This window comes from Hemibagrus wyckioides, linkage group LG08, assembly GCF_019097595.1.
Source record: "Hemibagrus wyckioides isolate EC202008001 linkage group LG08, SWU_Hwy_1.0, whole genome shotgun sequence".
NCBI classification, from domain to species: domain Eukaryota; kingdom Metazoa; phylum Chordata; class Actinopteri; order Siluriformes; family Bagridae; genus Hemibagrus; species Hemibagrus wyckioides.
In genome coordinates this window covers 3,831,511-3,843,968 of record NC_080717.1, presented here as the reverse complement: position 1 = coordinate 3,843,968, position 12,458 = coordinate 3,831,511, and the positions used below count along the sequence as shown (strand labels likewise).

General features: G+C 35.8%; 3 protein-coding genes across 4 annotated transcripts; all 3 read right to left on the bottom strand.

Moving 5' to 3' along the window:
• Positions 1–3,743, bottom strand: LOC131357872 (uncharacterized). 2 transcript variants are annotated; one of them, XM_058397227.1, is made up of 6 exons: positions 3,605–3,743; positions 2,972–3,334; positions 2,719–2,811; positions 2,516–2,644; positions 2,381–2,430; positions 1–676 (listed from the first exon to the last, which is right to left on the bottom strand). In XM_058397227.1, exons 1-6 carry the CDS (start codon positions 3,642–3,644, stop codon positions 554–556), a joined length of 798 nt encoding a protein of 265 aa, XP_058253210.1. In that variant the 5' UTR covers positions 3,645–3,743; the 3' UTR covers positions 1–553. The 2 variants fall into 2 exon arrangements, with proteins under 2 accessions (XP_058253210.1, XP_058253209.1); XM_058397226.1 differs by lacking the exon at positions 3,605–3,743 and having other exon boundaries at positions 2,972–3,572.
• A 1,517-nt stretch (positions 3,744–5,260) lies between these two features.
• LOC131357955 (uncharacterized) lies at positions 5,261–6,899 on the bottom strand. The gene is made up of 7 exons (XM_058397379.1): positions 6,857–6,899; positions 6,331–6,714; positions 6,094–6,177; positions 5,881–5,959; positions 5,749–5,788; positions 5,473–5,595; positions 5,261–5,299 (listed from the first exon to the last, which is right to left on the bottom strand). Exons 1-7 carry the CDS (start codon positions 6,897–6,899, stop codon positions 5,261–5,263), a joined length of 792 nt encoding a protein of 263 aa, XP_058253362.1.
• A 3,403-nt stretch (positions 6,900–10,302) lies between these two features.
• LOC131357875 (uncharacterized) lies at positions 10,303–12,458 on the bottom strand. The gene is made up of 6 exons (XM_058397232.1): positions 12,343–12,458; positions 11,764–12,141; positions 11,474–11,569; positions 11,312–11,401; positions 11,188–11,225; positions 10,303–10,866 (listed from the first exon to the last, which is right to left on the bottom strand). Exons 1-6 carry the CDS (start codon positions 12,383–12,385, stop codon positions 10,726–10,728), a joined length of 786 nt encoding a protein of 261 aa, XP_058253215.1. The 5' UTR covers positions 12,386–12,458; the 3' UTR covers positions 10,303–10,725.

Sequence of the window (12,458 nt, the reverse complement as noted above, 5' to 3'; positions counted from 1 at the left end):
TGTATTCAACCCAGACTGCACTCTTCTTCATTTGGTTTCATTTTCATTTGACATGTTTAGATTTAAGGTATAAAAATATAGTAATATTTTTATTACACAATAAAGTAAAAATGACTTTTTAAGTAAATTAAGTTATGGAAGCATTATAGCAGTTAATGTAAAAGTCACACTGCATGACTTTAAACTAAGAATATTGCTCATTATTCAGAAAAAAAGCACTTTTAAGATAATGTTTTTGTTACATTTTTAATCAACTATTTACATTTATTGTGTCTTCAGTAAAAATGAAAGTTACGCAAATGACACTACAAAATCTCCACAGAGTGGAAACTGTAAATAAACAAAATAAAACTATGGACAACTCATTAGAAGTTACTTTAAAAATGGATACTGAATAAAAATATCTTGAATATATGGGAAATTTTTAAAAAAATATTTCTTATAATATTAAACAGAGATATTGTATCTATTAGCATATTGTTTGAATAATAAAATCTACAAATAACAGAGTTTGGGCTTGAATTACAAAAATGTTGGTTTAATAATATCTTAGTTATTGATAATTCACAACGGAGTACACAAACTCAACAGATGAGAACGTTTTTCTTTTTTCAGCTTTGGGTTTTTGCTTGGAGAATTTCAAAGCTGCATAGTTCAGTGTTTCATCTTTATTATCCTGGAAAAAAAATAAATAAATAAAATAATGTTCAACGTAACTTAATAACCTTAACAGTATAAATAAGTGACAGTGTACAGTGCATCCAGAAAGTACTCACAGCGCTTCACTTTTTCCACATTTTATGTTACAGCCTTATTACAAAATTGATTCAATTCGTTGTTCTGTTCAAAATTCTACAAACAATACCCCATAATGACAACATAAAATAATTTTGTTTGAAATCTTTGCAAATTTATTAAAAATAAAAAATGAAAAAATCACATGTACATAAGTATTCACAACCTTTGACATGACATTCAATATTGAGCTCAGGTGCATCCTGTTTCCACTGATCATCCTTGAGATGTTTCTACAACTTGACTGGAGTCCACCTGTGGTAAATTCAGTTGATTGGACATGATTTGGAAAGGCACACATGAGTCTATATAAGGTCCCACAGTTAACAGTGCACGTCAGAGCACACACCAAGCCATGAAGTACAAGGAATTGTCTTTAGATCTCAGAGACAGGATTGTATCACACAGATCTGGAAAAGGGTACAGAAAACTTTCTGCAGCATTGAATGTCCCAATGAGCACAGTGGCCTCCATCATCCGTACAAGGAAGAAGTTTGGAACCACCAGGACTCCTCCTTGAGTGGGCCACGTGGCCAAACTGGGCAATAGAGGAAGAAGGACCTTAGTCAGGGAGGTGACCAAGAACCCGATGGTCACTCTAAAAGAGCGCCAGCATTTTTCTGTGGAGAGAGGAGACCCTTCCAGAAAAACAACCATCTTTGCAGGACTCCACCAATCAAGCCTGTATGGTAGAGTGGCCAGACGGAAGCCACTCCTCAGTAAAAAGCATGTGACAGTTCACCTGGAGTTTGCCAAAAGGCAAATGAAGGACTATCAGACCATAAGAAACACAATTCTCTGGTCTGATGATACAAAGCTTGAACTCTTTGGCCTAAATTGCAAGCATCATGCATCACCTGGCCAATACCATCCCTACAGTGAAGCATGGTGGTGGAGATGTTTTTCAGTGGCAGGAACTGGTAGACTAGTCAAGATTGAGAAAAAGATGAATGCAGCAATGTGCAGAGACCTCCTTGATGAAAACCTGCTCCAGAGCTCTCTGGACCTCAGACTGGGGGAATGGTTCATCTTCCAACAGGACAACAAACCTAAGCAAACAGCCAAGATAACAAAGGAGGGCTACAGGACCACTCTGTGAATGTCCTTGAGTGGCCCAGCCAGAGCCCAGACTTGAACCAGATAGAATATCTCTGGAGAGATCTAAAAATGGCTGTGTACCAACGCTCCTCATACAACCTGATGGAGCTTGAGAGGCCCTGCAAAGAAGAATGGGAGAAACTGCCCAAAAATAGGTGTGCCAGTAGCATCATACCTAAAAAGGCTTGATGCTGTAATTGGTGTCAAAGGTGCTTCAACAAAGTATTGAGCAAAAGGCTGTGAACTTATGTATATTTCTTTTTTTTTTTTTTTTTTTTAAATAAATTTGCAAAGATTTCAAACAAACTTCTTTCACATTGTCATTATGGGGTATTGTTTGTAGAATTTTGAGGAAAAAATGTCGAAAAAGTGAAGCGCTGTCAATACTTTCTGGATACACTGTAGATTATATCTAGAGCAACATAGAAAAGTAGCCATACAGTTTACATACTTCACTCATTATATAAAAGCCTAAGTGTTTACTCACCTGCACATGTACCTGCCTAGTTCCTGTAGAGTTTTCTGTAGAAGTCTTTACTATTAATACAAAAACACACTTATTAATCTTTCTCACAGTTAACTGCAGTTAAATAATCCTAGGTGAAATATACTGAGCACTTACATTTACAGCTTTCACATTTTCTTTTCCTCAGCATGAAATAAATGAGGCAGAAAATCAGAACTGTGGACAAACCCAAAGCCGTTCCCAAACCGGTCACTGTCCATTGTAAAGATCTGATCATTTCTGATACTGTTAAGAAGATATAAACTCATTGAAACATAATTATTAGTCATTATTAAATAATGATATATAAACCAGCATACCTGTTTTGTCTTGTGTGTCGGTGTGAATGCTGTTTCCATGCAGTGTTGGTTCAGATGTTGATGAATGATCACACAGAGCAGGCGTAGATGTTCCTGTTGCAATAGCAACAATCTCACACATCACATATCTATCACTAATATCAACAAATCACTTTAAATTTGACTTTCATTAATACATATGCCGAAAAGTAATAAACAACACAACATTATTACATTTATCCAGTCACATAATTCATTTTGGTCAAAATCCTACCTTTAATTTTTAAATAAGTCTTAGCTGAAAACATGAGTGTGCAGTAATACGTGGCTTCATCTGACAGCGTGGTGTTTGAAATGGTCAAAATAAAGCAGTTTTCTTTACTTTTTTCAACCTGAAAGCGGGAATTTTGGAATTCACTGTAAAGCATTTCTCCAGCAGGGTTAAAAGGCCCGGCTATAAAAACAGGTGGTTTTCTGTTTTGTTGCTTAAACCAAACAATTTCTCCTTTTCTGTAATCAAAAATACAACATTGTAGAATAGCTGAGCCACAGCGATCCACGCTGAGCTCTTTATCAGGGCTATAAACTTCTGGCTCTGTGAGGGATTGTGCAGTAACCCAGTGCCTACCAGGTTGATCTATATCCAGAAAAGCAAGGAAATTAATTAGGAAACAAAACAAAAGCATGAAATTCTGATATTCTTATAAAAACGATTTCAAAATGTTTATTCTACTGATTTTACTGTACATATAGCTTACACAGAAGTTGTTTAGACTTTTAGGGAATATATATTGTATTTTTTTTCAATGTATTTTATTCATAACTTTTTTTAATACTGTCTACATTCAAATAAGCATCAGACAAGATGGAAATAAATCAAACATAATGACTGACACATTCTACTTACACATGGTGCAGAAGATCAAAATGAAAATCCAGAAAGCCATATTCCATTACTTAGAAATTCTCCAGAGTTTATCAGCAGAATATGAATGCACTTGATGCATGGTTTAAATTTATATTTATACTACATGTGGGCTGTACTGAACGCGCCCCAGGATATCACATGTGGTTGGTTCTTCCATAATAGTATGTGACTCTCAGCACCAACCCACATTTTTTCCATTTTTGTGTATTGGTGTTGAACAGAGATTTAATGTCAAAGGTGACAAAATGGAAATGTGGTTTATTTTTACACTACCATGTGCTTCACGTGCTGAACTTAAGAAAGTCTTTCTTAATTCCATCAAAACCACATTATACCTATTCTTTTATAGAATGATGTAGTCAAACCTATAATTTGTGGTATTTAAAACATTAAAGCGTACAAACAAACCCATCTATAATATCACTGGTGCACCGCTAACCTCCTTAAAAGGAATTTACCTTCAGCTTTGCAACACATGAGCATGCAGATCAATCAAAGTGTTGATCCATCCTTACCACAGTCTCTTCTGCCTGCTAGCAAGCGTTACGAGGTACTGCAGCATTTGAGTCACAACAGCAGACTCTCTAGCAGCGTAATGTACCAGGAAGTAAAAGTCAGAAATGCGAGGCCCTCAGGACTCCAGATTTACCACTTGACCCCTTTCCTGTATAATTGCATTGACGCATTATGAAGTCTAATGTCTTTCTCTTTTATAACTTAGCCCATGTTCTCTTTCTTTTATATCAAGCCTGTGTTCTTTATCCTGTATATCACGTGTTCTCTCTCTTTTTCATAACAGCACATTTTCTCTCTCTTTTACTTCACAGTCTGTGTTCTTTTATTTTTATATCACAGCCTTTGTTCTCTCTGATTTGTATTTTTGTCTTTCTTTCTGAACTGTAAGATTTATAGATCACTATATTGAGCAATAAAAGTAAGTGAGGCATTATAACCAGTGCCACCGCTCCTTTAAAGTCATAGTAAGAAAGCAACTAAAGACTTCAGCCTGCACAATAAATAATCACGGCTCTGGAAAGATTCATCTTCCAAATTGCTTTCCTTTGTTTTATGGAAAAATGGGTTTGAAGAAATACATGAAATATAGAAAATGGTCAAACTGTGAAATCAGAACAATGAACAAAGACTTGGTGATGTCAGCAACGGAGCAAATACCTGGATTAATGAAAAGTCCTTATAAACAGTCAGTGTTTACAGTCAGAGACAGAGTCACCATTTAAATAGTGCGAGTGTGTGTGTTGTTGGAAGTGTAGTCCAGAGAGACCATGTTTGTAGGCCACGATTTAGGTTTAAGGCTAAAACAAAACCATTAGAAAAAATACATTTGTAACAGAAGATTATTTTAGCGTAAATTCACATACAAATAAGCAGAAAAAACCTCACTGTAGCCATAATTTATTAATAAAAATGTTTGAATTATCACTTCACTTTTAGTTTAAGTAAAAAAGGAATCTTCAAGAGTTACTTTAAACATCTGCACAGAAGCACTACTACATCTGCACTGCAAAAAAATTAAAATCTTAAATGTAGGAAATATTTAGGAATAGGAACAAAAAAAAAATGAAGGAATAATATTTCTTTTTATGAGATAAAGTTTGAACACACATGAGATTATTTCTAGGTCTCCATTTCGTCCATTTTCTTTTGGCATACAATCTATCAGCAACATAAAACAAGTTCAAGTTCAAAATGAGCAAAATATATTTTCAAAATACAGAAGTACATTTTCCTAGAGTCAGGATGGAATTTCAGGAAATTGCTGAAATATTGTTTTACAGTATTTGCAGTGTAATAGAACCGTGTGTAAACAATCATTTATTACATCTTACAGATTTCTTCACATCAGAGTACACACACCCATCTGATGAGCCAGGATTCCTTTTTTCTTCAGCTTTGTCTTTCCTCTTGGAGAACTGCAAAGCTGCATAATTCAGTGTTTCAGCTTCAGGTTCCTAAAAGACATAATAATGCAAAAGGATAAAATGTTAAAACAAATTTTGGTTAAAAGCTTGGGATTGTTGTGTAAATCTCATCAACCTGAACATATAAATTACATTTGAGAGGCATATTAATGGAGCAAGACTTAAATATAAGTAGGGACCTACCTGTCTTATTCCTGGAGAATCTTCTATAGAAGTGTCCAACATAAAAAGTCAGTTATTTGATTATTTATTAATGATTAATTATAAAGTATTCATTAATATTATTTTATGGTAACACACTTACTTTTAACACGTTTTCTTGTCCTCAGTATGTAATAAGTGAGGCAGAAAATCAGAAGTGCGCACAAACCCAAAGCCGTTCCCAGAGAGATCACTGTCCAATGTAGAGATCTGATCATTTCTAATAGTTCTAATATTAACACATTATATTTATATTAGTACAAATGATTTTCTATACAAATTATGCGAAAGAAGAATTATGTAATGGTGAATTATACAACACTTTACCTGTTTTATCTTGTGTGTTCATGTTAGTGTTGTTTCCATGCAGAGCTGGTTTAGATGTTTCTGATGAAATAGTAACATGCTCACTTATAACATTTATCAGGTTTCACTCCCTAAAATCTGTATCTCAGTGCTTTTGATGAAAGCACAGTTCACTACTTCACTAGTTTTTGTCTTCCAGGTTGAACGTTAATGAGAAAAATCTCATAATTTAACCAGCAGCTATAGTGGAAATCCTACCTTTTATTTTCAAATAAGTTCCATCTCCAAACACGGGAGTGTGTGTCATCAATAGTGCGCAGAAATACATGGCTTCATCAGACTGCAGGATGTTTAAAATGGTCATATTGAAGCAGTCTGAAGATTGTTCTATTTGGAAACGAGACTTTTGGAGCCCGTTATAAAACATTTCTTCAGAACTCCTAAAGAACTTGATGATAGTGTGAGGTTTTTTTCTGTCGATTTGCTTAAACAGGGCCAGCATCCCAAATTCCTTTTCAGGAACACAACACCTCAACGTAGCCGTGCCTCCGATATTCACAGTGAGCTCTTTATCAGACTGATAAACTGGTGGCTCAGTGAGGGATTGTGCTGTAACCCAGCGTCTATCAGGTTGGATTTTATCTAAGAAAAATGAATTAATTAAAAGTATTTTAGATGTCATAATCTTGATGTTCGTTCCTTATGCAGCTTAAACAAAGGTTAAAACGAGATGATTTTTAGTAGTATGTTAAACAAGATGGAAATAATTTGCTCATTTACTTACACATGGTGCTGAAGATCAACATTAAAATCGTGAAAGCAGTCATTTTTTATTTATTATAAATTCTACAGTGCTCTCATTTATGAACAGAATATGAATGTACTTGAAGCTTGGTTTGAATTTATACTTATACTACAGGCGGTCTGTAGTGGTCTGACCCGAGCACGCCCTGAATGTCGTGATAAGCACGCATACTGTATTCTGACCTACATCTACACCACATTTTTCCATACATGAGTTTTGATGTTGCACAGAGATGTCATGAAAAATCTGTTATGACGGAATGGAAAATGAAGCTCTCACATCTCATGACTGTTTATTATAACTGCTCTGTTACATCAACCTGTGTGTACAAAATGGCAAATAGCATCCACAAACTAATTCCATTCTGCTTGGACATGAAGAACAAATGTTACCTCAAAATGTGACTAACAAAACTGACCCTCATGGTGATTCATTCAAGTGCACAAACTAGTCACATTGTACTATGTTGTACTAATGTACATTAAACACAGCAGTTGGTGATTTTCTCATTTCTGTCTGTACGGCTTCTTCTTCTTCTTCTTCTTTGTTTTCTTCTTATGATGTTATTAAATCATGCTGCAGAATAAACAGAAAATCTATATTGTATAATTGAACTTTATATATAATCCTACATACATTTGCGCGCACACACACACACATATCATGGAACCCACTGACTGAAACTGGACAAATCAGAGATCACACAATTTTAGCTCACACAATGTTAGATGTGAACATTACCTGTAAATCTTGACCTGTATTTGCATGATTTGTTCCACTGAGCTGCTGCAACATGATTGGCTGATTAAATAACTGCATTAATGTGTAGGTGTTCCTAATAAAGTGGACAGTGAGTGTACCTACACGTAATATCCATAATAAACAGCATATTATTTGTCAGAAATATGACAGTCACCACTTAACAATACACAGTACAAGATAAGTTTTCACCAGGTAAAAATACAGAGGTCACTAAAAAATGATGTAAAAATGATTTCAATTTCAGCTTTCAATTTGCTATAAAAAAGGAAACTTCACCTCAGAATGTTACAATGCACTGACACTGGAGACTTCCTTTAACATTAAATCTGAGTGTCTTTCTGCAATAAAGTCAAAGCCTTTTCATGTGATCTGAAACAAATCAGGCACTGAAGAGACTGAAGACTGATGTTTTATTATAAAGCCAATAAATGAGGTGTAAATATTTCAAAATATAAAATAAATATTATGAAATACAATACTGGCACTATTTAAGTATAAACAATAAATAATTGTCTGAAGCTCTGTGTGAAATGGTAGGCCATGGCTCAGGTAGGTCATGTGATGAAGCAGAGCATGCCAGCAAGATCACAAAAGGGCATCTACATCCCATTACTCCAGCTTCTACTTGTCTGAAGGAAGTTTCAGTGGACGCTTGGAGTGTGGCAAGTGGCACAACTTCACGTTCCCTTCTTAGGGAACTGGGTTGCATATGTAACCTGTTATAGTTCCCTTTTGAGGGAACTCAATGCTGCTTCATGGCTGACACTATGGAAACGTCAAGACCAGTGCCCCAACTTGCTGTGAGGTGTCTGTCCTAGGAATTTGTTTGTGCAAAAGGGCATGAGCAAGCCGGGAGTAGACCACCATTAATCCTGTAAGACCTAGAACCAAAAGTGGGGTCCAGGTCCAGGTTACAGAACCTGATATGGGTGTGCAGAGAAGACCAACCTGCCACAGCACAAATATCCTGGAAGGAAATGCCCTACCCAGAGTGCTGAACAAGGTAATACACCTAGAGGAGTGAGCGTAAATTCCTAGATGTGAAGCTACACAGTGTGCCTCGTAGACCTAACCAGCAAAAGGAGCTGACTGGAGACCAGGTTGCTTTTGTTGCAGCTGCTAAGGCAGACAAAAAATGAAATAGGACTTACACCATGTGTCAAGCAATGGGAAGTGCTAAGAACAGGCAGAAAAGAAAGAATCCTCCCAAGCAGGAAACAGTGTCTGCCTTGTGGATGAATCCCAATCTACCCCCAAGAAGATGGTTTACTGAGAGGAAGAAAACACACACTTCCCTGTGTTGAGCCTAAGGATATCATGTGGGCAAGCATGGAATCTCAATGCCTGGCTGCCACATCCCTCTACAGCCAAGATGAGCCAGTCATCTGGAGTACATGGATGCCCTAACACTCCATGCACTTTGTGAGAGTGAGCAATAAGAGTAGATCAAAAGGGAGAATCCAGCACTGATAAGCTTCAGCCCTGAAAGCAAACTTGGGGAGTCTCCTGTGCTCTGGCAGGATGTCTATGTGAAGACTGGCATCTTTCAGGAATATCGTCACACCCTAGTCCCCTGACCTGATCTGTGAAGCAATGACCTTGGGGGTTAACATCTCAAAATTGTTTTAACGTACAATTTGGAACATGCAGGTCAAAAACTTAGCCCCATTTTTCTTGGGCACCAAAAATTGCCAGCTGTAAAGCCAGAGGCTTGATCTGAGACTGGAATATGCACTAAGGTACGTTTCTCAGATGCTAGAGAAGTGCCTCCTGCCCAGCCTTTTATTTCCAGCCTCAGCAGGCCAGGCCGGGGCCAGTGGCTACTGGTTGATAGCCCTAGCTCTTTACTGTGGTGATGGAAGAACAGGCCCTTAGGAGATACTGGGTTGTCTCTCTGTGGCAACCAAATCATCCATGAAATGACTGATGGCATGGGCCATGTGATTGAAAAACGTGATGTAGATGGCCTTTTATTTTCTTGCTAGTGTGCTCCGCTTCATCACAAGACCTATCTAAGCTGATAAATCGACATGATTTCACACAGAGCTTCAGACACGACTTGCACAAAAAAACATTCCCACTGTGTTAGCCATGATGCAGCATTGAGTTCCTTTGAAAGGAAAGTTGTTTGCTTGCTGTTGGTACAGGAAGTTGTGTAATTTAACTAAACTGAAATTTCTAGCCTACAATTAAGTGTTGGCTTGCGTTGTCTGAGAAGGATCGAAGCCACGCTGTGTTCAAACCTCTTAGAAGTGTACAAATATCATTCAAAAAAATTATGCTTACATAAATTAATATCTGACATTCATTAATTAATTTAATTATTCGTCAAATAGGTTACTCATGTGATTGACACTGCATTTGTAGTTGAGATGTTCTGTCCTTAATATTGCTATTGTAAGCAAACTGCATTGTTACATCACCAGAGTTTGTAAAAGGCTTGGTGATGTCAAGAATGGAGCATTAACTGAGCAAATACATTAATAAATGATAAGTCTTCATGAACAGTCTTTGTGTGTGTGTGTGTGTGTGTGCTGTGGGAAGTGTACTGCAGAGAGGCCAGGTTTGTAGCCCGCGATATATGTTTAAGCCCAAACGAAACCACATTGGAAACAGAACAATATTTTTGTTTAACCTAGGAAATCATTATATTTATTGCGTCTTCAACAAGAATCAGTTCTACAGATGAGACAACAAAACCTCACTACAGTCACAGTATGCTCATAAAAATGCTTGAATTGTCACTTCACTGTTAGCTTAAGCTAAAAACATGACAGTTAAAAAAATAGAGGTGAGAAATCTCCAGGTGTTACTTTAAAACATGTGTACAAAAGCAATACTACATCGACACTGCAAAAATAATATCTTTAATATGGTAAAATATGCTGTAATATTTATTTATTTATTTTTTTAGATAATTTTGTCTAAGATTAACAAGATTAAATAAATGTCTATCGATCAGCAACATAAGACACGTTCAAGCTCAAAATGAGCAAAATACATTTTCCTAGAGTCAGGATAGGCTTGATGAAATTGCTAAAATATTTTCACAGTATTTGCAGTGTAACAGAACCGTGTGTAAACAATCATTTATTACATCTTACAGATTTCTTCACATCAGAGTACACACACCCATCTGATGAGCCAGGTTTCCTTTTTTCTTCAGCTTTTGCTTTCCTCTTTGAGAACTGCAAAGCTGCATAATTCAGTATTTCAGCTTCAGGTTCCTATAAAAAATGAAATAAAAATAAATAAATAAATGAATAAAAGTAATCAAAGTAATAACCTTACAGTATGTTTAACTGCATTATATACACTAACTACACATAACAAAAGGAGCGTTGAAATAATGGCTTTTGATTCATGAATCTTAACCCACACATGGAAATAATATCTAGACTACTGTAATGAGCAACACATTAATGTAGCAACATTTTTACATATGTACTCTATGTAGGGTAATTAGTAGAGAGATTCATTCAAGAAAACATTTAAAAATTCTCTATACCATATAATAGTATCAACAATATAATTTCATGCACACCTACCTGCTGTGTTCCTGGAGAATCTTCTCTAAAAGTGTTCACTAATATTACAGAAATACACATATTAATCATTTTAATAGAAATAAATTATTATCTATAATTCTTATCTGATAACAAAAGCACTTACATTTATCACATTTTCTTCTCCTCAGTATGAAATATGTGAGAAAGAAAATCAGAAGTGCGCACAAACCCAAAGCCGTTCCCAAACCGATCACTGTCCAATGTAGAGGAATGATTTACTACTCAAATTATGATGAATGATTTTTAATTGTGAATTACACTTTACCTGTTTTGTCTTGTGTCTTCATTTTCATAGAGTTGTTTCTGTGCAGTGTTGGTTCACACACCAGTGAATTAGCACACAGAGCTGGTTTAGATATTTCTGGAGAAATAACATAAAATCAAGAATGAAATATCATGCTCAAGGACAAACATTTATCATGATTCACTTACTAAATATCTCTGTCACTACGAATTTTCATTCATAATTCATTATTATCCAGCATGCTAATTGTAATAAGGGAAAATATCACTGCATTAAACCAGCAGCTTAATTAATTTTAATCAAAATCCTACCGTTAATGTTTAAGTAAGTTCCATCTCCAAACACGGGGATGTGTGTCATCAATACTGCACAGTAGTACATGGCTTCATCAGACTGAATGATGTTTAAAATGGTCATATTGAAGCAGTTAGAAGATTTTTCCATTTTAAAACGAGACTTTTCGATTCCATTATAAAACATTTCTTCAGAAGTCTTATAGAACTTGATCATAAGTTGAGGTGATTTTCTGTCTTTTTGCTTAAACCAGGCTGTCATCCCAAATTCCTTTTCAGAAACACAACACCGCAGAGTAGCCGAGTCTCCGATATTCACACTGAGCTCTTTATCAGGATGAAAAACCGGTGAGTCTGTGAGGGACTGTGCAGTGACCCAGCGTCTACCAGGTTGGACTGTATGTAGAAAAACAAAGATATTCAGGTCATTAATTTAAAATTTATTTCAAAAATCAATATTAAACATCACATTAAAGGAATAATATTGTAGTTCCTTCCACATACAACTGTATGCATCTTGTTTAGCATAATAAAGTTTTTTTTTTTTTTTCCAAAAAACATAAAACTAGATGGAAATTATTTGATCATTTTACTTACACATGGTGCTGAAGATCAAAAGTAAAATCCAGAAATTGGTCATCGTTCATATCGTATAAATGCTAGAGTGCTTGTAACTCATTTATCAACAGAATATGAATGCACTTGAAGGATGG